Source organism: Cyprinodon tularosa, unplaced genomic scaffold (genome assembly GCF_016077235.1).
Source record: "Cyprinodon tularosa strain WSP-4 unplaced genomic scaffold, ASM1607723v1 ctg31, whole genome shotgun sequence".
Taxonomy (NCBI): domain Eukaryota; kingdom Metazoa; phylum Chordata; class Actinopteri; order Cyprinodontiformes; family Cyprinodontidae; genus Cyprinodon; species Cyprinodon tularosa.
The window spans coordinates 1518712-1543116 of NW_024039019.1; the positions used below are offsets into that span (position 1 = coordinate 1518712).

The window sequence follows — 24405 nt, forward strand, 5'->3', positions numbered from 1 at the left end:
AATGGTCTGCGCTATGTTTATTCCACGACACAACACAAGAGGGACAATCACAAACTAGGTACGGCTGAGGGGTTGAGGAAGTGGAGAAAAGCTAGAGGCAAGTTTGTGCAACAATGGAGGGGCGAAAAAGAGCAGGGATCCAGGTGGAAAAAGGGTCCCAGAGTTCTTGCGCACCTCGCTCTTCTAGCTGGTCCATCTTCACGAGTCGTTTTCCACAATGACGGTTATACAAACTAAACAAGCCAGTAAGGTACCAAACAGGAAATACGCATAGTTTAGAGCGGATGTAGATTTAACCAATCAGAGGCCTCCTGTCTGCGGCATTGTCTGTAACCTACAATTTCGGAGAGGTGCATCAGTGTTTGTGGAAGGGGTGGGGGCGTATCTGCATTAACTGCAACACACACGCAGACGACCTGGTTTCTGAGCATAAATCAGCCTTTATCTCTATAGTGGTGTCATGAGGGCTGCATTGGTGGAACCTTGACAGATCGCCAGTCCATCGCAGATTAAGAAAACAGATATAACCAAAGGTTCCAAGGGTTTTAGTGTCATTTTCACATAAAGATATACAAATCAAAATGTTTGTAGCTGCTGAATGGACAGGTGGCTGGGCTGATGCACAGTTGGACACCATATTGAAAGTCCTTGTGTGGTTAACCAAGTGTTTACCAACATTTTGAAATCACAGCACTGATTAATGTGACTAATGGCCACAAGATGTCACTGTGATGTCACAAATATCTGCATAATACCGATAGTGAAACCATGTTTCATAGCAGCTGTCTGAGGACTTCCCCTCAGGATGCATGAAAGAAAAATGAATCAGTGACAAAATAATCCAATGTGACTGCCTCTGAAAAATAAAGGTAAAATATATCAATACAGACTTTCAGGCTCTCCAGGTGGAATTGTTGTTTGTAGTTGGGCTTGAATTTTACTGTGAATTTAAAACTGTACCCATCAACTGGTAACATGGGAAATACAGAGACATCAGGGGGCCTAATATATTCTTTACTAGGTTCAGGATTGCACTGGTAGGAAAGGACAGAGCCAAATGGAACAGGGCCAAATTTAGAGTAAACTAGTTTAAGTTCCTTAATTCTGTTAAAAAATTGCATATAGCAGGCTGTGGATGAATGTCAGTTTTTCACCAATGACCAACACATGAGGATCTGGAAGAGGCTCTGACAAACATTGAGAAACACACAGGAGAAAACCGAATGCAATAATCTAATTGGAAAAAACTGAAGGTAATGAGTTTCCTCATTTTTCTTCATAGACCTGTGACAGCGTACTCTCACTGTGGCCAAATGGTCAACAGCATTTGAGACTGTTCTAAAACAACGTATGAAAAAGTCAACATTATACATCAAGAACATTCCTGCTATCACTCATTGGCTAACAGCTGTGAAACAGATAAGCAATATTTCAAAATGAGCAATATTTTAGTATTATAAAGCTAGCATAGCAAATTAATGGAGAAATAGAAAAATTAATAAATGATGTAAACTCCTGTTGGTAGCTATAACAATCCTAGCATCTCTGCTGCTAACAACTGAGTTAGGACAAAACTCTTAACTTTGTAAGCGAAAAGATATTGCTCTACAAAGAACTTGTAAACTTTGCCGAGTTTGGAGCCTGGAGTAGCGGACAGCTTTTGTGACTGTGCACGTCTCCCAAATTAAATTTGGGTGCATTGGTGAGGGAGTGTGTGAAATCACTACTATCTGAGATACTTGCAATGAAAAACGAAAGTTGAGTGACATCACTGTGAAAAGGGCCTATTGCTTTTGTTGCCTTGTGATGAAAAAATGCACTCTGCCCCAAAGACTGCTAGAAGTACATCAATTTAATCCCCTCAAATCAGAATAAGCCAAAGGGAAACTGATTTCTAATTGGCTTGCACCATCCTTCCATTTTTGCTGAGGTCCATGACCTTATTATATAACATAGGCAAGAGAATGGATATTCCCATGTTTCCTTTAACATTATAGCACATCATCAAATTATTATTTCCTAAATTACTCATGTAGATAGAAGTGGTTATCATTGATTATTTTCTTAAACTACACAATTATAGGCCTAAGTCTGGCTTTGATAGTATGAGAGGAAGCATTGATTTAAAAATACAAACCATCAGACAGGGCAGTGGTGCAGGGGTTAAGAATACAACCCATATACAGAGGCCTTGGTCTTCGACACAGCTGTCAATAGTTAGAATCCTGGCCTGTTGTTGACCTTTGCCACATGTTTCCCCATCTCTCTTATCCCATTTCTTGTCTACCTACTTTCAAAACTAACTAAAATTAAGGAGTGGCAAATTCTCTTTAAAAAAAAAGACAAGATGAAGACAGAAATCTCTTTGAAAGTCTTTCCCCGAACTTCTCGGGGAAGGAGAACTGATTTATTTTCAATACAATGTCGTTCAACAAAATCTTCACACACTGGTAAAGAGTCTTCACAAATCTCACACCCTTTCTGAGGTCTTTTATACTGTATTTTAACATGGAAATATATCTGTGTGCATGCACTAGCATGGAGAGCACAAGCACATGCAAAGTGTGTAAAACTATTTGGGGTGTGCGTTTTGTGTTGTCTGGATGGCACCTCATCCATGGCTTGTGCCCTCATGTCCACTTGGAAGTCTGTGTGTTTGTGGTGTGTGCGTGTACAATCTTTATGCGTTTTGTGAGGATTGATGTGAGCTTCAGGAATAGAATGTTCCTGCCAAAAAACCTGATGCACTTTCCAAGAACCAATGATCAAAGGTCACATATAAACATCTGCACTAAAACTTACCCATCTCTGAGCCAACTTTCTTTTACAGGAAGGCCGCATCTTGCTTCTATCTAATGTGGCAAGTCTACCTTTCTTATCTGAACATTCAGCTCCCTGGCTGTGTGTATAAACCTTTAGTAAAGAATTCGCTTTAACCAAACCCAGAATGTTCTAGATCCCATACAACTAGAATCTAAAAAAAAAAAATAGTAAAGATATAAACCATCAGCCATAATCATTCTGAAAACAAACACATTTATTTTATTGATCAGATGTATTTGTTCATCTATTGATCCATCATAATTGTCCATCTTTACCCTTTGTTTATTATTTTCTTAGCTATAATTATTTGTATTGTTGAAAATAGTCCTACTGATTTGAATAGTCTTGCAGTGAATGGAACACACACATTGTGTATGCATTTTTATGAACCATGGCAACAGTTGTCAAATGGTGAGCATGATGCATGTCCTGTTCTTGTGTCTGTAACTTTTCATTTGTGACTCTTAGAATCCTTGTATATGGCAATAAGCCTCCAGGCTGGAGAAGAGGACATACAGGAACCAAAGTCCAAAAAACAGAAGTGACGTGAGGATTTTAGAAATCCGTGGGCCCCCAAGTTCACCTCCGATAGACGGTCTTCTGCGTAGCATCAGTACTCCCATACAAAAAAATGCAAAAATAGTAAAGAGTGTGACAGAGAAGGCCAAGGAACCAGGGTCAACTTGGAAGACCTTCCCTTTCACTTCCCAGTACACTGCAGCCACGGACCAGGCCAACCCTATACCCAAAAACACATTCACTGCGTTGCTTCCTGTCACATTTCCCACACATGCATCTGCATACTGGTCTTGAGTGGCAGCCACTTTACTGGCAAAGGTGTCTAAAACAGAAAGAAAAAGGAAGAAAGTATTAATGAAATCATTTAATTCTGTTGTGTTTATGCTTTTCCATATGGAACACAAGAACACACTTAAAGAGATGATTCAGAATCTTTAAAAGAGCTTCTATAAAAAAAACAAAAAAACATCCAGCACTTCTTTAAAGCTTTACTGTCTCTAGTATAAATCTAGACTGAAGCAACTATATAGGTCATGTCCAAAGGCCAAAGTCCATTTTTGCTGTCTTGAAATAACATCATCCCAACATTTGATACTTATGCTAATGCTGCTCTAAGAACCCTTGGGTGTTATTACAAAGAAGTGGATAAAATCCCCCATCAGTGATCTGCCTGGTCAATCACATGCTGGAAAGATCTGAAGCATTTACATTTCAAGCTGGCTACACACTTACTACTGTATTTGTCCACTACATTATCTAGTGCAGGGATCTTTTCCAGGCAAAGGACTCCCAAACTGATGGCAAGATGGAGCTGGGACCCCCTAATTATATATATTGTATATAATTGTGTTATATCACACTTGTCCTACAGTCCCTCTATTGCAGATTGAGTCATGTGATGAAATTTATTTCACCCTGGGATAATTAAGTATTTCTAATTCTGATTCCTTATTGATGGGACAGGTGTTGTGAATGAAATGGTGCCCAGCGTGAAAGAGCTCATGTGTGTTGCTGAATGCCTGCATTGACGACTGAAAGACAACTTCTGCCTCAGTTTATTTGTTTACTACAGCGTGTTGAATTCATGTTAACGTGTATTTAAAGACATTTGAATTAGTGGAAAAAATTGCAGGGGGAATATAAAAAAAGTGTAATCAACCAAAACTTTTGCGACCCCCATGCAGTACCTCTGTGGACCCCCTAGTGATCACTGACCCTCTGTTGAAGACCTCCGAACTAGTGCAAAACATTCTCACTAGATTGATCGCACAACTCTCCCCCTTTCTGACTTCCCAGGTGGCTCATCTGGTTTCTAGATAGGGACCCAATTTGCTATGTCGTCTGTCAGAAATACACTCATTCCATATATCTGATAATCGATGGAGGGGAGATGTGTGTTATGCTACATGCAACACAGTCCGTAAGAAAAGCTTAATCAATCAATCAATCAAGCAAGCAATCAAGCAATCTTTATCATCAACTACAATTTTCATTGTATTTGAGATTTCAGTTTCAGTACAAACCGATCATCACATTGATCACACACACATACATACATACATACATTACTTGATACGTATGGGACCGGTCCATTCATAGGCTCTTATTTTAAAATTTACCGGATCCATTTTACTCTCTGCGTGTCTGACCTTATATGTGGCTCAGCTGATATCTGATACATCATCATAAAATGGACTTGGAATACCTGATGGATGACGAAGGGGAGCTGGTCTACAAATGACCTCACTAACTAGGAAAGCTTTTATTTTTGACAGAGGGGAGGATGCATAATGGAGTCTGTGTGAATGTGGGCATCCTGCAATTAGACATTCAGTTAGAATATTTTTTCTTTTGGAATACATTTAAAAAGTTTCCAAAACAGTCATCAACAATATGCTATCTGAAATGGTGGTTTAACTTCCACCAATGAACAGCATCTAATGATTCAATTAGTTATGTTGCTTTTGTCCTCATCAGGTTAGCATTTCCCTAGATTTGAAAACAGCAATAGCTTTCTCTTTTCCTATTTGTAAGTTTTCAAATTTGATGCTGGTTTTACCATACCACATGAACCTAGAAATAATCTAGTTACATGTTTTAAACTTTTTGTCTGGAGTTTTTACAGGTTGTGTTGGAAAGAGGTAAAGAAACATAGGTAAAAATGTTTTTATAGGTTGTGGAAGAGAGGAAATTTCTGAAAAGTAAAATGGTAAATTTTTATGGGTAAAATACTTAAGGAACCAGTTCCGAGATGTTGCCTTACAGATTGCCCGCATCAACACCTAATGGCCAACAACAGTGTGCACACAATTTCCTCCTTATCTGCAAATAAATTGAACTGTTGGGGAAAAAACCCACTCTAAATCAAGTCACAAATCGAGACTGCATTACACTTAAAACACACAATAGAACTCAACACACACAAACAAATTCTACTGCATTTTTGCACCATACATATTTGTTTTTGCACTGCTCTGAACTTCCAAATCAATGCCTTTGGCATCATGTTTTCCCCCCACACTGTTTACATGTGATCACTGCTGCACTTTATTAAAATGGAAATGCTCATTTCACTGCCAAGCTGCTGCTCATTTACTGTCTGTAAGCTGTACAAAAAGAAACTTTATTTTGTATACACTCTGTATAAAAAATGACAATAAAAAAATTACAATAAAAGTTGTCTCAGTTCTCATAATGGTCCTCCAATGCTTCTCCTGAGCAGCCAGGGGACAGAGTGACGCCACAAATAAAGTATAGATATAGATCTCTGTCCACTGGTTACCACCAACCCGCCTGAAAACGTGGCATCAAATCCTACCTAAAACTGCTGGCTAAGGATTAGGTTAAATTCAATAAGATCGTTATTACGCAGATTGGAGATCATTAAAATTAGTGTTGCTTTGGTGTGTAACTTTACCAAAACAATGTCGAACTCAATGTCGTAATTTTCTCTGGTCCCCTTCCTGATCTGACCAGTGAGGACATGTTTAGCCGCATGTTGTCATTTAACTGCTGGTTGTCTAAGTGGTGTCCTGAAAAAAACCTAGGCTACTTTATTAATTTGCAATCTTTGTGGGGAAAACCTGGTCTGATTCGGGGAGACAGCATTCATCCCACTTTGGATGGTGCAGCTCTTCTTTCTCGGAATCTGGCCAAATTTATCAGTCCTCAAACACACTGACAACCCAGAGTGCAGACCAGGAAGCAGAGTCGTAGTTTAACGCACCTCTCTGCAGCTTCTCTACTATTACCTTTACTCCATCCAGACAGTGTCTTGCCAACAACCAAAATCAAATAAACGAGAAAAGATTTCCAAAGTAGTAAATCATAACAATCTAATAAAAATTTAAATAAATCCATTTGGGGATAAAAAGTATTAAAACAATTAAATGTGGTTTATTTAACATTACATAACTTTCTTTAAAAAGTCTATTAGTTAAAAACTTGATTTATAATAATCCCAGTGATTTATGTTGCCTGCAGCAAGAGCAAGATTATGTAAGTATAAATGAGGCAATGCCCTCTAGTTATTTAAATTTTCAAATACCCAGAAATTGTGGGCTAGAAAGAGCAGTAGCAGCAATCTTTCAGTCTGACTTACTGATAACTCCAAATGCAGTTAACAATTTAAACTCTTTAAACATTTTAATCTTAGTTTCCCATATCCCATATCGTTTTGCAACTTTGTATCATCCACCAGGTCCTTATTCAAAATCTTTAGATGAGTTGTCAGAGTTCCTATCTGATTTGGTGTTGACTACTGACCGGGTCATTATAGTGGGGGATTTGCAACAACCATGCTGACATTGAAGGTGATAGCTTCACCCCTTGCTCACACTGGCTCCAGTGCGGTTACCGAGCCGACGGAGACCGCAACTCCCGCACACCCCCTCTCACACCGCCCTTTTGACTACGGTGCGGTGCGGCTTCGGCAACAGGTCCGGAGATTTAACTCGCGAGAACAGAAGTTCACTTGAGTTCACGTAACTTCACGCGATAACACGGCCCAAATAAGGATATTTGCGGAATTTTCTGCAGCGGCGGAGTGTCTCGGTAACCGCAGCCGGACAGCTCAGCAGCCGGTGAGAGAGGTTTACGTCTTTTTAATTACTTGGAATCACTGCAGCGCCGCACCCACCGCACCGCAACGGTAAGACCGGAGTCGGTGTGAGCCTGGGGTAAGCCTTTAATGCTTTCTTAAAAGCTATTGGCTTTGTTCAAAATGTTCATAGTCCCACACATTCTCATTTTCATACTTTTAACCTTGTGCAGGCATATGGCATTGAATGTGAAGTTATAACAGTTTTTCCTCACAATCCTCTCTGACCACTTTTTAATAACCTTCAGGATTACTCTAACAAAATTCTCCTCCCCCCCAAAAAGATTTTGCTTCAGCAGATCATTATCAGATAGTGCAGTTATAAATTTGAAAGAATCTGTTTTACTTTCTCTCTCCTATGTGTCGCTGAGCAGTGCTGCAGAGAGCAAAAGGTTTGTTTATTCTCGTTCACAGGTTTACAATTTTGTTGATGGGGTCTCTAGTTCTCTGCATACTGCATCAGACATCGCAGCCCCTTTGAAAAAAAAAAGAAGAGAAAATAGGAACCTGACTCCCTGGTTTAATGCAGAGCTGTGCACGCTGAAGCAAAATGCTAGGAAACTGGAGGAAAAATGGTGCTCCACGGGACTACGGTAATCCTATCTAGTCTGGAAAAAGATATACACGGGAAAGATTTGTCAGAATAAGAATGTACTTACCAGGTAGTGAAGTCCCAAGTGCCACAAAGACAACTGCAGTGACACTGTCTCTAAGGCCAACAGTGCAGCCAAAATGGGAAGCAAGGTCTCCAATAATAGCAGTTAAAATACCAATGACAGAGATGGACACAATGAAGCAGGCCCAGCCATTCCAGTACTTAGTGGGCGGGACAAAAGCAAATAAAAGCTTCCAGAAAACGCAAAATATGTGCATAAAATAGTCAAAGCAGTTGGGCATTCTTTGCTCTTGTCCATCCTCATCATCACCTGTTTAAAGAAAAGACAGTTATTTTTTTCATTAAATAACTATCCAAGCAGCTGAGAGCAAGAAAAAAGCAAACCATATTTATCTTAGAATGCTTGGCAGACGGCTGAAGGGTTTGAAACAGACTATTTGTAATTGTTAATTGTGTTCTCCACCTTGGAAAAACCTCCCTCCCACTGAAGAACAGTAACCAGAGAGCACTATATTGAACCACTTTCACTTTGATGTTTTCTAGGTATAACATAACAATTTCTTTGTATATTTTGTAATTTATGTGTTTTCTAATTGGTCTGAAACTCTTCTGCTTAACTGTGTTAAAATGAATGTGGTGCATTTCATTTATGTATTTTTTTTGTTATGGACAGTTGAAGAATATATCAGGAAGCTGAATTTAAACTGCAAAACTGCATCAACAACCTTTGAAGTTCAAATAGATACGGGGGGGGGCTTTGGGGGGCTAGAGCAGTTTTATTATGTGTGATGGTAAAAAAGGGAAAAGGAATGCTTAATTATCAAATCTTTAATCTTTAAGGACCCGGTTTCTGAGTCAAATTTTGATCCAGAAAGTAAATAGATTAGACAAAAATCAACCGGAGAACCTTTGGTGTCCAACCTGCTAAAGCAAACTATGTTCAGATTGCATCATTTTATCATCAATCCTGCTCTCAGAGCATCAGTTTGACTTGCTTTCTCTGTTTTATAGCTTTAATAAAGTGCCTGATGGATATAAAGCTGATTCAAAGCATTTTGAATGAAATATTTTCTTTCATAAAACAACAAACCCTATCTAGTTGCACAGTTTAGTATAGCCACAGCTCCAGACAGATTTCCACATTATTGTGGTCTAGGCTCCAGAACAACAAGAACTGCGATGGATAACAGTGAGTTACTGCAGGCGAAGACCCACAGCTCGAATCCCACCGGCCCGGAGCCATGAGCCGAACAAGGTTAATACCACATTGGAAGGGTTGTGTTTCCCACCCGGACAGCAGAAAGGATCGGTGCTTGGACCGCTCGCTGCGATTGGGTTACCGATGGACTGCTTTTCCCATCCCGGCACAGCAGCGGAGCACAGCCTGCTATCCAGAACTGCCAGCACCACACACAGGGCTCCAACACCAACCCCCAGGCTTCACGTCTGGCTGCAGCAGCATGCTGGCAACCGAACCAAACCCAGCCACCACAGAACCAATCCGAATCCTGTGATCCCCTCTTCAAACAAAAGGTCTACTCTGGTTTAAACTAATTAAAAAACAGCACCATCTGGAAAATGTTCGGAAAGATAATGAACTTCCACCGGATCTGCATAAGATCAAAGATCATTTAGCAGCAGTGATTAAACCAGAAAGCATTAATAAAGCCCCTAAGACTTGTAAAATGACTGCTTCCTGACTAAACTGACGTCACGGCATCCTACAGCGCCTTGGTCACATGAACAAATGAGTAATTTAGCGTCTTCTGCTATCTTAGTGAATTATTTAATGATATAAACATGGTATCTCTGCTCCCGTCTCCTTGAACCCCAGTCGGCCTCGGTAGATGGCCGCTCACACCGATTCTGGTTCTGCTGGAGGTTTCTTCCTGTTAAAAGGGAGTTTTTCCTCTCCACTGTCACTACAAGCATGCTTAGTCTGAGGGATTGCATTCGAGTCAATGAGTCGATGCAATCAACGGGTTTTTCTTAGATAGAGAACTTTAAATCAATTAGACTGATATCTGGTGAACTGTAAAGAGCCTTGAGATGAGGTGTATTGTGAATTGACGCTATATAAATAAACTGAATTGAATTGAAACAACAAAATGCTGGAAATATTTTCACTTGTAATGTATTAAATTTTGTACACACTATCAAATGAGAAACTACAAGTATGTGTTTTTTATTTGAACTTTAAGGGTGTGAACAGTTATGCACCTAGTCCTTTTTCACTTTTTCCATTTATTAACTTCAAAGTATTTAAAAAAAGGTTTGCAGAAATTCTGGAGAGATGTTAGTGATTTTTAAACATAAGAACCCAAGGTCTTTAACAGGGGGTTGTATATTTATGAGTGCATCTGTATTTGTGTTTTATTTTTATTTCTTCATCAAGAACTTTTACGATATGATATTCTGTTTATCTGAGAGGAAACTAAAATTAGCAAGAACTTGTGCCAAGGTACAGCCTAAATGACCTGATCACGAGCAGAGCAAATTTAATGCTAAAAGAGAAACCCTTCAGCTCATCCATCAATTAAAAAAGAAAACAGCAAAAGCAAACTGACCTGCATTCACTGTGACAGCCTCTATGAACTGCTCTTTCCACGAGTGAGTGCCAATCACTCCAGCTAGATTTGTGTCTTTGAGAAGTTGGTCCACAGTGACCTATTGCATTAAATAAAACAGGTTAGAGGGCAATAATCATATATTTCAAGGAAGACAATGTATTAGATGAGCCTTCAGCTAATGGTACAATACTAAATAAATGTCTAAAAAAAATGTAAATTAAATGTAAAAATAAAAGCAAAGATGAAGAATTGCTCACACAGCAAACACTAATGGGCAGAGAGAGATTATTCTGTATGTAAGAGAACAACTGCAAAAGAGTACAGCTGCCGTGAAAAAGTACATATATTTATATATATATATATATATATATATATATATATATATATATATATATATATATATATATATATATATATATATATATATATATATATATATATATATATATATATATATATATATATATATATATACATATATATATATATATGTATGTATGTATGTTTACCTGGTCTATGACTCCATTGGGAGTCTGATGCATTTGGGGAGGTGGGGTGGGGGGGAATCACATTAAGGTTAATGAAGCAAGACTCAGTGCCCTCTGAAGCATTTAGCTGCAGTACATCTTTTTTAGTACACATGTTAAACTAAATCAAAATATAGACATCTTAAAACAAGTTGGGATTAAAACATATTTCTACATAAAAACAGGAAGAATAGCTAAATAGACACTTTACTTCTGAAGCACTAAAAGCATTCTCTATGAGGTGCACACCTTAAAATCAAAGGCCTCTTTTATAATGACTTCTAGTCTGCTGTGTTCTCCAAGAATAGGTTTGCCCATCTCAGAAATCCTCCTGGCTTCCTCCTCCTCAGGAGTTGGATTACCTGTTAGATGGTGCATATTTTAGGTCATGTCAAACACTTTTTATTTTTGAAAACAAACACATTAAACTTCCTCATGTCTTTCCTTTTCTGTCAGTCAAGGGAGGGTTGTTGCCCAGCTCAAACAGGGAAACAGACTTGACAAACAACCATGCACACACAAAGGTCAATTAAAGGTACAGTGTGCATTGGAATTCAATGATATAACTTTAATATGTAATATAATTATCTATATGTACATTCTTTATTAGAACATACATATAGATAATTCTATATTCTCGCACTTTAATGTCTGTAAGTGGTATGTCTGTATATATATATATTTATTGTCTATGTCTGTATGTCTGTATTTTAAAGTGTGTCTATGTCTACATGTGAAAGTAAGAAACATAATTTTAATTCTTTGCATGACCAGTGCATGTAAAGAAATTGACAATAAAGCCAACTTGACTTGACTTACAGTCCATGGGAGTGGGGTTCGAACTCAGAACCTCAGAATTCCAAGCTCTATGCATGAACCACTAGACTACCACTCCCCAAAATGTTGCAATTATGCCTTTGGTCATGTGTTGTCAGTGTGATGCGGAGTCTGCGACATGATTTAGAGATTTTTTAACAGTACTGTCTGTGGTGGTTGGGTAGAAGCTGTTTCGCAATCTACTGGGCCTGCTTTGGATGCTTCAAAGCCTCTTCAGAGAGGGCAACAGGGAGAACAGTACATGATGGGGGTATGAGGTGTCATTGAATATGTTACGGGCTCGGGACACGCAGCGCTGGGATGAAATGTCTTTTATGGATGGAAGAGGAGCCCCAATGATCTTCTCTGCTGTTCTCACCACTCTTCTCACCTTCTTCCAGTCTGAGGCGCTGCAGCCTCCACAACATACACTGAGACAGCTGGTCAGAACGCTTTCTATGGTACTTCTGTAGAAGGTGGTGAGGATGGGTAGGGTAGGTGGACTCTCCAAATTCTCTGCAGGAGGTACATGTGTTTTGTGCCCTTTTGACCAGTGAGGTGATCTTTACAGTCCAGGTAAGGTTGTCTGTGATGTGCACCCCCAGGAATTTGATGCTGTTGACCACCTCTACAGATGAGCTGTTGATGAGTAGTTGAGCGTGGCTAAGTTGGTTCTTCCTGAGGTCAACGATGATCTCCTTTGTTTTCGCCACATTGGGGATCAGGCTGTGTCAGGTTGTTTTCTCTGCACCAGTCAGCCTCCTCTCTATAGTCCTGGTCGTTGTCGTCTCTGATGAGGCCCAACACCGTAGTGTCATCTGCAAACTTTAGGATGAGATTGGTGGTGAACCTTGGGACGTAGTCATGTGTCACCAGGGTGAAGAGCAGGGGGCTCAAGATGCAACAATGAGGGGAGCCTGTGCTTAGGGTGATGACATCAGACGTGTCATCTGGTGCCTGAGGTCTGTTTGTGAGGAAGCCTAAAAGACAATTGCAGAGGTGTGTATTGAAGCCCAGCTGTTCCAGTTTTTCTATCAAATGCTGTTGCATTATGGTGTTGAAAGCTGAACTGAAGTCCAGGAACAGCATCCGCACGTGGGTGTTCTTCTCCTCCAGGTGTGCTAGACTCAGTTGAAGAGCAGAGGAGGTGGCGTCTTCAGTGGAGTGGTTTTCATTGGTATGCGAACTGGAACGGGTCAAATGTTGGGGGGGGAGAACGGAGATGATGTTGTCTTTAACTTTAGTCTTTAACTTTAGTCCGTGCGTCAGGCCGGTAGTCACTGAGTAAGATGAATGCTGGGGTACTGTTTAGTGCCTCAAACTTTCCAAAGAAATTACTTGGTTCTTTTAAGAAGTCAGCATTTGCTGCATCTACCGGTAAGCAGTGTGTATTGTAGTGAGTAATCATATGCAGTAGTCGAGGTAGGGACAAATGCAGAGAACAAATTTCCCACTGGGATCTTCTGTGGCTAAGGAACCCAATTGGCAGAGGTGGCAGTGTGTCACTGCTAGCTCAGGAAGAGAGCTGAGCAGCTTAGAGAGGATTGCTGGGAAACAACGTAGATGGCCTGGAAGAGGCTACAGCTGGGCTGGGCTAACAAGAGGCTAACCAAGGAGGATCGAAGAAGAACAGCGAAAGATCGGATTGGCCTGCTGGTTGGAGAGAGCCTCGAAAGCAGGGATGTGGTTGTGGCTGATAGTGAGGAGGACGAAGGGAAATTGAAGGAGTCCGCCAGGGTGACAGAGCAGGAAGCAGGGATGACAAAAGACATCAGCTGTACCATGTCTGTTGGAGAGGTAGGACTACAAAACTGTCTTTCTAGCACCAAATTAAAACCTCTTTTTTCAAAAGCCACACTCAAACCTCTTTGGAGGTTTATCCTTTTCAAAACTATTTTCTGTCTTTCATTTTGATTTGAAAAAGCTTGTCTCTGTGGTCCTTCACTAAAACAGTGCTCAATTCATGATACTTTCTCATCTCCTAAATTGTATGATTGTCAATTTATTTGAGACAACAATATTGAAGAATTTATTTATTTGATGCTGCGATCTAATGTAAATAAACCTTGTCATCACTTGACAAGATAGGTAAAGCGGACGTCACAGAAGCCATTTTGTAATACGACTCTCTATTGTTGGAAAGGAGAAGCAGTGTGGGGCTGGTTCATGTCACTGTGGTCTAGAGTCTTGTCATTAGATGTAGCTGAAAATTACACATTGTAGCTTTAAGAGACACCAATCAACCAATCAGTCATGTATTTTGACAATGGGCTACCAGGAAAAACACACACACACAGCTCTTTAAAGAGCATACAAATCCATGCAGAGAGACCCTATGCCAGTGTTCAAACCTAGAACCTTTTTGCTTTAAGATAGCAGTGCAACAAACTGCAGCTGCCTGAACAACAAAATAAACAAAACCATAACAACTTTCACACACATGCAAAAAATGTGCTTTTGCAGCGCCGAAGTTCATAGGATTTGTTGTTTAATGTTGGAGGGTCAATAAGATTGTCGCCTTTATGAAATAATTGGTAGATATTTCAAATATTAGGTCATTTAAGAGCAGCGTGACCCTAATTTCACAGAGCTTGTAATCAAAGACATAAACATATGTTGTTTAACCTATTTTGCATCTTTGAGGTAAATATTTCTATCAAGGTACACAGGCATTAATATTTCCTTTTCTAAACCATCTATGTGACCAGGGTAATTCTATCAGAGAGTTCAAACAAAACTGTTTGTTTAAACATTGCAGTATCTTTTAAAGCTGCAAAAGCTTCCTTTACCACATACTACAGCACACACCAAAGAAAAGTCTTACCTTGGTTTAATAGTAGAGCTATAAAGAACAAGATTATGAGTTTGGAATGTATACTCTTCTTTTGTTTTGTTTTTTACTTTGAAAGGAAATATGTAGTAGAATACAGCAAAAATGACTAAATGGTCACTTACAAGAAAGCCCTTACCCAGTTCTTCCATTATCTCTTAGAGTTATTAAGGTTATACAAACTGTCACTAAAAACAAAAGACTAACTGCACCCCTTTTCCATTGCTTCTCAAAGGCTCCATCCATCCATCCATCCATCCATCCATCCATCCATCCATCCATCCATCCATCCATCCATCCATCCATCCATCCATCCATCCATCCATTCAAAGGCACTTCTCACATTATCTCTCTGTCATCAATATGGCTGCCAATGTCTACACATGTTGTGCTTAACTTCCTTAGTGTTATGGTTAATTCTTACATTGTTTGCTATTTTTTCCACACAGAAATACTTAGACTATGTTTGGGTTGCTTTGGATGATATTGTCATGCTAGGAGTTACACTATTCTAGAAAAACAAGAAAAGTGTACTGTAACTCCTATTTAATTCTGTATTGCTTGAAAAGCATTTTTTCCCAGCCTTATACCTATTTTAGCCATTTAAAGGCCATCACCTTGCAAAGATGCAGGTTTCCGAAACATGCAATTGGCTTAATTTTTCTTTTATTATAAACAAAAATATGATCATATTTGACTACACACATACAGATGGTGCGATTAGCATACAGTGTTTTCTTTCTTTTCCTAGACAGAAACACCAATGGAAATAATTGACTGTAACCTTTTTGTACCAAAGAAAGCATTAATGGATCGCTGCTGCTATGTGGTTTTTCTATGTCTGCTTCTGTTTCCTTGAACCCTAGTCGGCCTGAGCTGATGGCCGCTCACGCTGAGCATGGTTCTAGTTCTGCTGGAGGTTTTTTCCACTTCAAAGGTAGTTTTTCTCTCCACTGTCACTACAAGCATGTTTGGTGTGAGGGGTTGTTATAGAGTCAACATAATGCAAGCAAATGTGTACTTTCACCACATGCTGATCCAGGAAGAATCTTAACAATCTGAATGTACAATTATGACAGGAGTTGCGAATACATTGAATAGATACACTGCTGTATGTAGGTCTGTTAATTAGTGATTCAGTTCATTTATTGATATCTAACAAATTTCATCTCAAAGTTTCCAGTTTGCCACTATTTAAAGTTCACATAACCGAAAAGTTATCCAAATTCTTCAACCTTTTTGGTCTAAAAAAGAAACTGCTTTGTAACAATGACCAGTAACTAGTTAGATTTTTTTGTACTGAGTAACTAACTCACTAGATGGATCTGGTAATTCCTACTAGCTTATTTTATTTTTTAAGTAATGTTCCCAACACTAGGATAAAGGTGGGGCCGGTTTGCGTATCTTCAGCAGCTGATGTTTGAAGACCAGGACACACCTTGGACGGGTTGCCAGTTTTGCTAAAACCTAAAAAACATAAATTTTTCACTAAAGAATTTAAGTAGGTGTTAATTATGAACTATTCCCCCAGAGTTCATATTTCATTGGCGTAGCCTACTTATAACCAAACAGAGCACTCTCACATTTCCTTGTATTTAAAAAATAAACATTCTGCTCAGACTGACTATTTAACAGTCAATGTAACGCTACCTGTAGCCTAACTCTAAGAAATTAACTTTGATTAAAACATATTATTATTTGTGTAATAGATATATTATACAATTATTTAATTATTCTTTAATTCATTTATTTATTATTAATATTTTTAAAGAAAAAAACTATGTTAATAATTTTTTAGAAGTTCTTATAAATGAACCACAGAGGTTTACAGTAATAACTTTCCAGGTTAACAAAAAATACATTTAGAACAATAACTTAAACTTTTCCTGCTTCATGGAGCTCAATTTAATAATGCTAGGAATAAATAAGCTACAAATTGGTCATTTATTACAATTCATTAATTGAACAGGAGAGTAAACATACTGCTGTAATTAATATGAAACCATGTGTAAATAGTAAAATACTGTAAAATGTTCAGATTATTGGCACCTGCTGGACTGAAGGTGTGGAATATTTTTTCTAAGGCTGGTTTGTCTAAGGGGAGTGGTGGCCTAGTGTGCAAGACCCTTGACCCCACATTGCTCCCAGGTCGCCGCACAATGGCAGCCAACTGCTCCCCAAGGGGATGGGTTAAATACAGAGAGTGAATTTCATCACTTTTTACTTGTGATAGTTTAATGACAATAAAGTTGAATTGTATTCATTCTTAAATAAATGTCTTAGGGTCAGAAGCAACAGAGTCACAAATTCCCTGGGATCTGTGTGCCTTGGTTTCTTTTCAATTCAGCTCAAATCGAAACACTTCTATCATACTTTACTGATACACAATGGAATTTGAACAAGGGAAAAACACATCTTGGGGCTTTCAGTGGAAAAGGGACCATTAATGAGCACTTTGGTAGGTGTTTCCCCATTAAACCAAAGGAGCAGTAAAAACACTGATACTTAGTTACTGATTCTGATGTTGGAAAGTTCAAGCTAAGCAGTTATATGGGTTTTGTGTTAGTCTACCTTAAACGTAAACATTAAAATATGACTTCAACTCCCTTATGGTTATAGCTAGAGAATCACGAGTCACATAGGATGATAAGAAAGTGAAACAACTTGCAGACTTACCAGAAATCCCTCTCTTCAGCCATTTCGGGTCCTCGAGCACAATGAAGAAGTTTTCCTGCTTTTCATACTCCTCCACATTTATAATGCGGATCTGTAATGTCTGACTGAAAATGTTGAAAAGATATTTTTGTCTTTAGGGAATAAATTAAATATTTATAGAACACCACAAACAGTATATGTGTGTGGTGAAAAAAAAATCAATCTCCTATTCATTCTCATTCCATATATTAAGTTTTGATTTTGCAAGCATTATTAGACAACTTGCTCTGCCATTTAGACCCAATGGGGGCATGAACAGAGCATGGTGGAGTAAAAAATGTGTGGTGCTGTTTTAGGCATATTTTTCCATCAAGATGCTGTCCTATTATTGGTCAGCTAAAAGATTTTAAAGCATTTTACCCGATCAGATCCTTAGGAAATACAGAAAGAACACGCACCTGTCATTCTGCTCAAGTCTAAATCGCACTAATCCAACAACAAAAATCTAATGTAAAATAATACTCACTAAACCCTAATATATCTATCTCTGTTAGGGCAGAAAATAGGTTTCATCTTTAACAGGCAATTCATTATTCATTAATAACAGATACTAGCATATGATTAAACATACAAAACCTTCAGAAAAAGTGGTTCTCATATATACAATGCTGTATTTTATTTAGCTTTGCATTTATATATATAAATATAACAAGTACATTTCTCCACTGTGAGATCAATAAAGCCAGTCAATCGTTTTTTTTAGATATATCATGCCTTATCTTTTGCTATGCTAGTTGCATTTTTAGAATAAAAAAGATATATTAAAATATCCAGTGTTTATCAACTTGTATTTCCTTTTATATGTCTGCAGATAAAGGTCCAAATCCTACATTAAAGTAAACAAGACGGAACCTCATATCAACTGTTAAACATGAACAAGTAACTAACAGCTCATATCTACAATGAAAACTTTTGGTCAGTTCCTAAAATGTGGCTGGAACTTTAATTCGACAACAATGGGAAACCAGTATTTTGAATTAGGCGAAAAATGATGCCTCACCTGGTCTGTTCATTGGTGAATTCTACCTCCCCTCTGGCCTCCTCATAATCTATCCCAGCCTTGGCCGTACCATCCTCAGTGTGGTATGGAACTGCAACTGTGCCCCTGCAGCCGGAGTTCCTCAACACAGTCACTGTCACCATCCCAGTGTTCTCACTCACTCGCAGCATCTGCTGCCCAAAGGTAAAGATCCCAGCATGATCATCATCCAGTATAGTGACTGTGGCTAGCATAGGCTCCACCAGTTTGCCCTTTGGAGGAGTCCCTGTCCCTTCATTACTTCCCTCTTCCAACCTCAGATTCTGAAGACGGACAAAGAAATGTTCATCCTCTTCAAAGATGTCGTCATCCAAAATCCCTACCTGTACAGAAAACAGGTTTATTCAGCCATCCTTATGCAAGAAACACAGTGACAGTATGAACAGCGACCCATTTATCAGGCAGAAAGTACCACGTTCTGCTTCCTATTTGAAAACACAAAGGTCTGCTGAGATTAAAAATAAGAAATATTTGAAAAACCCATGTATTGCTTGGATCTTTGGGTTTTCTCTTTTAAAACAAGACATGCAAAAAGAACATAATAATCGGTCATTTTTCTTTTTATAAAAACCTTAATACTGAAAAAAATGTATTATCCTCTTAAAGTAACTATACAAATAAAAAAAACAAAAATGGGTTGTTTCAGATTAGCACAACAGCCGCATGATTTTTATTTAAAATTTAGAATTTTAAAATTGATCAGTTTATTTAAGGTTTTTGACTTTTATTTAAAAAAGAGGCAGAATTAAATTTAGGAAAAATAGGGAAAAACAAACAGGTCTCATGCAAGAACCGCTGGTATGATAAAAATTTGTTCTTAAATCATTCGTAAAAGTAATTAAGGCGAAGATGTCGCTTTTACCATTTTTCTCCTATTTCGAACCTTCTTTCAGCTACGAACAAACTTTACCAGTGGTCCAAACTGGACCTAGCTTTCATACACAGTCAACTGTTATCCAAAATATTTTTTTTCTCGAAATTACTACATTTGTTTTACTTAGAAGCGATTGTCCATTTAATTAGGCTGCATTCCTATATATTATACAGCTCTGCAATTGTAATATATATTATTATTGGCTGATGAGGGAACTATGGGTCACTACACCTGCAAATGGAATGTCGGTATCCAGGGGACTCTGCTTTAATTTGTTGCCATTTCGTCAAAAGAAACCACCGCAGCTTCTTGGCTTTGTTATTGCACTAAATGCTAACATTTTATATAAGTTTATGCATGAGAGAGAAATGGAGAGTAGATTAAGAGATGATGCTAGCCAGTCCACTGCAGCAGTTTCTTCAGGCCCACGTGGCTCGTTCAGTCTGTTCAGTGAGTATTAGCATTCAGTTAAAACTCTTCAAATCATCAGCAGTTAAACCAGAAAGTTTATTTCAAATAAACACAAACACAACTATCTATTCTACCAAATTCACCCAGCAGAGCAAGTATTAATTTGTAATTTGTCCATTTTAAACTTAAGGTAGACTCGATACATATTGTGAACTTTTTACTTATTACACTAGCATCCAAACAATAATTTTCTTTTGCAGAGGAAGTCCAGCTGGTAGGCCTACACTACCAACACATTAAGCATGTCTTTCATTTAAACTCTAAAATGAACTAAAATCAGCATTTTTCATTTTCTGAAATATTTGTTTTTCTAATTTATTTTCAAAAGTCAAAAAATAAATAGCAGAAAATCCAGAGAACCACCCATACATACATAGTCTCATTATACAGAGCCAACAAAAAAGTTGATAGTAGGTCAGCAGAACAACAGAACACCACTTGAGTTTAGGTCAGGTGGGCCATTCCTTCCAACCACACCTCGCCAGGTCTCACTGTCATTGCCCACGTGAGCGTTGAAGTCCCCCAGAAGAACAAGGGAGTCCCCAGGAGGTGCACTCTCCAGTACCCCCTCTAAAGACTCCAAAAAGGGTGGGTAATCTGAACAGCTGTTTGGCGCATAAGCACAAACAACAGACAGAACCCGTTCTCCCAAACGTATGCGGAGGGAGGCAACCCTCTCGTTCACCAGGGTGAACCCTTACGTACAGTCACCAAGATGAGGGGCAACAAGAATGCCCACTCCTGCTCGGTGCCTCTCACCAGGGGCAACTCCAGCCCCTCTCAAGGAGACTGGTTCCAGAGCCAGAGCGATGCGTCAAGGTAAGTCCAACTATCTCTAGTTGGAACCTTTCAACCTTATGCACTAACTCAGGCTCGTTCCCCACCAGAGAGGTGACATTCCATGTCCCAAGAGCCAGCTTCTTCAGCCAAGGGTCAGAACACCAGGGTCCCCACCATCGACTGCCACCCATCACACATTGCACCAAACCCCTTTGGCCCCTCCTACAGGTGGTGAGCCCATTGGAAGGAGGACCCATGTTTCCGGCTCCATGGGTAAAAGCCCGGCCACCAGGCGCTTGCCAGCGTGCCCCACCTCCAGGCCTGGCTCAAGAGTGGGGCCCTGGTGACCCCGCGTCCAGGAGAAGGAACACTACGTCCATTTGTTGTATTTATCATAAGGGGTCTTTGGGCTTTGAAAACATGCACATTGAAACTGGAAAACCAGCTCCACCCCTTAATAATGGCTGTCGTTGAGCTCGTTATTGGCCTGCAATACCCGATACTGGCCCATTCCTCTGAAAAGTCCGTCGTTAAGGGTCATTGTAGGCCTGGCTGACCTGGCAAGATATTTTGTTACCCTGCATAGTGATGGGGGTTGAGATTGTTTTGGGAAAGAATCAACTGTATCGCTGCGTTGTAGGTTTTTGAGAGCTGAAACCTGAGTCCACCCCCTCTGTTTAAGGTTGTTTTCTCTATTTTAACATAAATGGTTTTCTTCATACCCCTTTCAAACCAACTGTCTTCTTTATCTAAAATTTGAACATTCTGGTCCTCAAACGAATGTCCTTTGTCCTTAAGGTGTAGATGGACAGCAGAGTCTTGTCCGGAGGATGTCACTCCTCTCTGTTGAGCCATGCATCTGTGGACAGGTTGTTTGGTTTCTCCAAAGAAAGATCAGAGCACTCCTCACTGCACTAAACTGCATACACCACTCCACTCATCTTAGGTTTTGTCTTTAGGATCCACTAGTCTCTGTCTAAGGGTCTTGTTTGGTTTAAAATGTACTGGGATTTTGTGTTTGGAGAAACACTCAATCCTCTTGAATTTTTCAGAGACTCCAGCAACATCTGGGATGGCGAAGTTTTTGTGTTTAATCTTCTCACCGTTATGTTCTGCATGTCTTTTGGTTTTTCTTGCTGATTTGACAAACGCCCAGTTTGGGTATCCACAGGTTTGAAGCACATCTTTGATGTGTTTCTGTTCCTTGTGCTTCACTTCTGGTGTTGTAAGGTTCTGATGACTAAAAGGTTGTGTTCCAGTTGGTGGTGTGAGTCAAAAAGAAGATATTGGTCTGTGTGAGTGGGTTTCCTATACACTTCAATGTTGAGGTTTCCATCTCCTTCCATCCTCACCAAACAGTCCAGACCAGAGAAGGTAGCTTGTTGTGCTTGGCATCCTCTCTGGTGAATTTGATGTTGTGGTCAACCAAGTTGATGTGTCTTGAGAAAGCTTTCACTTCTTTTAGCTGGATTTTGACAAATGTGTCATCCACATCTCTAAACCAATGGCTTGGTGGTGTTCCTCTGAAGGTGTCCAAAGCTCTCTTTTCCATTTCTTCCATTTAAATATTGAATACAATCGGTGACACTGGAGATCCCATGGCACAACCATGCATCTGTCCTTAAAAATTATCCTTGAACTTGAACTAGGTTGTGGAAAGACAAAGGTCCAGTAGGGTGCAGATCTGGTCCTGCGTAAAATTAGTTCTGTTGTTTAGGTCACTGTCTTGTTGAAAACGTTTCCTGTTTCTGCTACCTCTGATATGGCTATGCACTTGAAAAGATAAGTAACATCATAAGACACCAGGGTATCTCCTGGCACCATCTTTAAATGTTTGACTTTATTTGCAAAGTCTTTGGAGCTTTCTATGTGATGTGATGTGTTTCCCACCCGGGGCTAAAATATTAGTAAGCTGTTTAGCAATGTTGTATGTTGCTGAGTTAATGCTGCTGACAATAGGTCTGAGTGGTGTTCCTCCCTTGTGGATTTTTGGGAGTCTGTATAAACATGGAATGTCATCCCGTGGATATAGTCAAAATTAGGAAGAACGGTTAAATACCTTGTCTTTTTGTAGTGGTTTTAGGTAGTCCGTGATTTTCATTTTGTAGGCATTCTTTTTTCAAGAACTCATGTGTGTTGCTGTCACTCAATAAAGTGAAAATTTATTTCGTTTTTTTTTTTTTTTTTTTTTTTATGGCACTAGTGGCTTGTTTTTATGGACAGTAGGACTAAGGCCTCCATACATGGGTTGTGTGCACTAACCACTGTACCACCAAAGCACGCCCCAGTAGAGTGAGAATTTTATCCCGGTAGTCTGAAGTATTGAGGACTAGTGTGTACGCACAGAGGTCCTCAACACTTCGGACAACCAGGAAAAAAATCTTACTCCAACCAATGGTACTTTTTTACATTTTTACTGGAGTAAAGGTCTTAAATTGATCCTCTAACTTCTACAAAACTGTTTCTAAACATTAGAATTTATACTTCTACAGGAGTAATAAACATGAATACGTTTGACACCTCTGGACCAGATATTTTAATAAAAACCTGGTAAAACAAACAATATTTGACTTGAAAGAAAGTTTTTAAGCATGAGTGTAAGCCATGAAGGAAAAACTTCAGTTGCTCATTCATGGCTTACATGCATGCTTGGCTTCCAGGCTTTTATGTGTTCTTGCCATAGCGGATGTGAATCCAGTTTTTGAATTACATCCTCATTGTGCAGCTCTAGAGTGTTGGTAAAGATCTAATTATTTTAATGTGTGCTGAGCAGGGACATTTCTGAAAGTATCAGGACAATACGACTTGTGTAACACATGACTGCTCTAAGCCCTAAAATAAGAGGTAAAATCATTAGTGAACAAGATGGAAACACACAAACCATTACCATTTAAGTAATTGTCTTACCTTGATCTCTTTTCGAGTTTCACCTGGTTTAAATACAAGGGTCCCCTTGTTAAATTCATAATCTGATCCAGCATTGGCAGACCCGTTTTCTGTACAGTAGTCCACATAGAATGTGTTCTGGCCTGTGCCTCCATCAAGGACCACCCACAGGCTAACTGAGCCACAGTTTTCTGTGCATTGGTATAGCACATTCTCAAAACAGATATTTGAGCAGTTTGCTCTGTCTTGGTCTTGTTCTTGAGAGCGTATTTTTTGATCTGCTGCATGCTTCTTTAAGATGTTTCCAGCACCGATCATCATTCGTGTTGCTTGGACGCGGTAAAAGGCACGACTCTTCTTCTGGTGAACAAGGGCAGAGTAGTTAGCCATCTCGATCAACTGGTCCAGGTCTTTATCTGGATGCTTTTCCTTCAGCTCTTTTAATATACGGACCACCTGTCCAGTAGAAGAAATAAATACTGTCAATTGAAAAACTTGAACAGTAGATGTCTAGGAGCTTCCCAATGTACCTTCAGATACTAGTTCTTACATTACTCAGCATTCTAGTCGGTGTATAATCTTTCATTTTATATAATCTCTTTGGATGTTATAATCCAGAGTGTTCTGTTATTTAAAAATTGAGAGCAAAATTATAATATTTACAATCCTTTGACCTTTATATTTATTTTAAAGCTTTTTTTATTTATTTTTTTGATTCCAGGGCATCAAACTAATTCCTATATCAGATAAATATAAAATGTTTGATTGCAAAACATTCCTTTCAAGTCATTTACTAATAGGAGAAAACATCTTTCCAATTGGTCTGGCAGTGCTGGCAGA

General features: G+C 39.1%; 1 protein-coding gene across 7 annotated transcripts in view; it reads right to left on the reverse strand.

The window, feature by feature from the left end:
• Window positions 1-3019: 3019 nt before the first annotated feature.
• LOC119788062 (sodium/calcium exchanger 2-like) overlaps window positions 3020-24405 on the reverse strand; it is a 62392-nt gene continuing 41006 nt past the window's right edge. For 4 of the 7 annotated variants that reach the window (XM_038292191.1, XM_038292192.1, XM_038292193.1 and 1 more), the window contains 9 exons: window positions 23587-24021; window positions 18516-18877; window positions 17477-17580; window positions 14795-14812; window positions 11404-11516; window positions 11137-11160; window positions 10625-10724; window positions 8101-8367; window positions 3020-3664 (listed from right to left, as the gene is read on the reverse strand). In XM_038292191.1, the coding sequence (XP_038148119.1) occupies window positions 3288-3664; window positions 8101-8367; window positions 10625-10724; window positions 11137-11160; window positions 11404-11516; window positions 14795-14812; window positions 17477-17580; window positions 18516-18877; window positions 23587-24021 (1800 nt within the window). In that variant the 3' untranslated portion in view covers window positions 3020-3287. The remainder of the gene's footprint in view (window positions 3665-8100; window positions 8368-10624; window positions 10725-11136; window positions 11161-11403; window positions 11517-14794; window positions 14813-17476; window positions 17581-18515; window positions 18878-23586; window positions 24022-24405) is intronic. The other 3 variants (XM_038292194.1, XM_038292195.1, XM_038292196.1) reach the window with 3 other exon arrangements.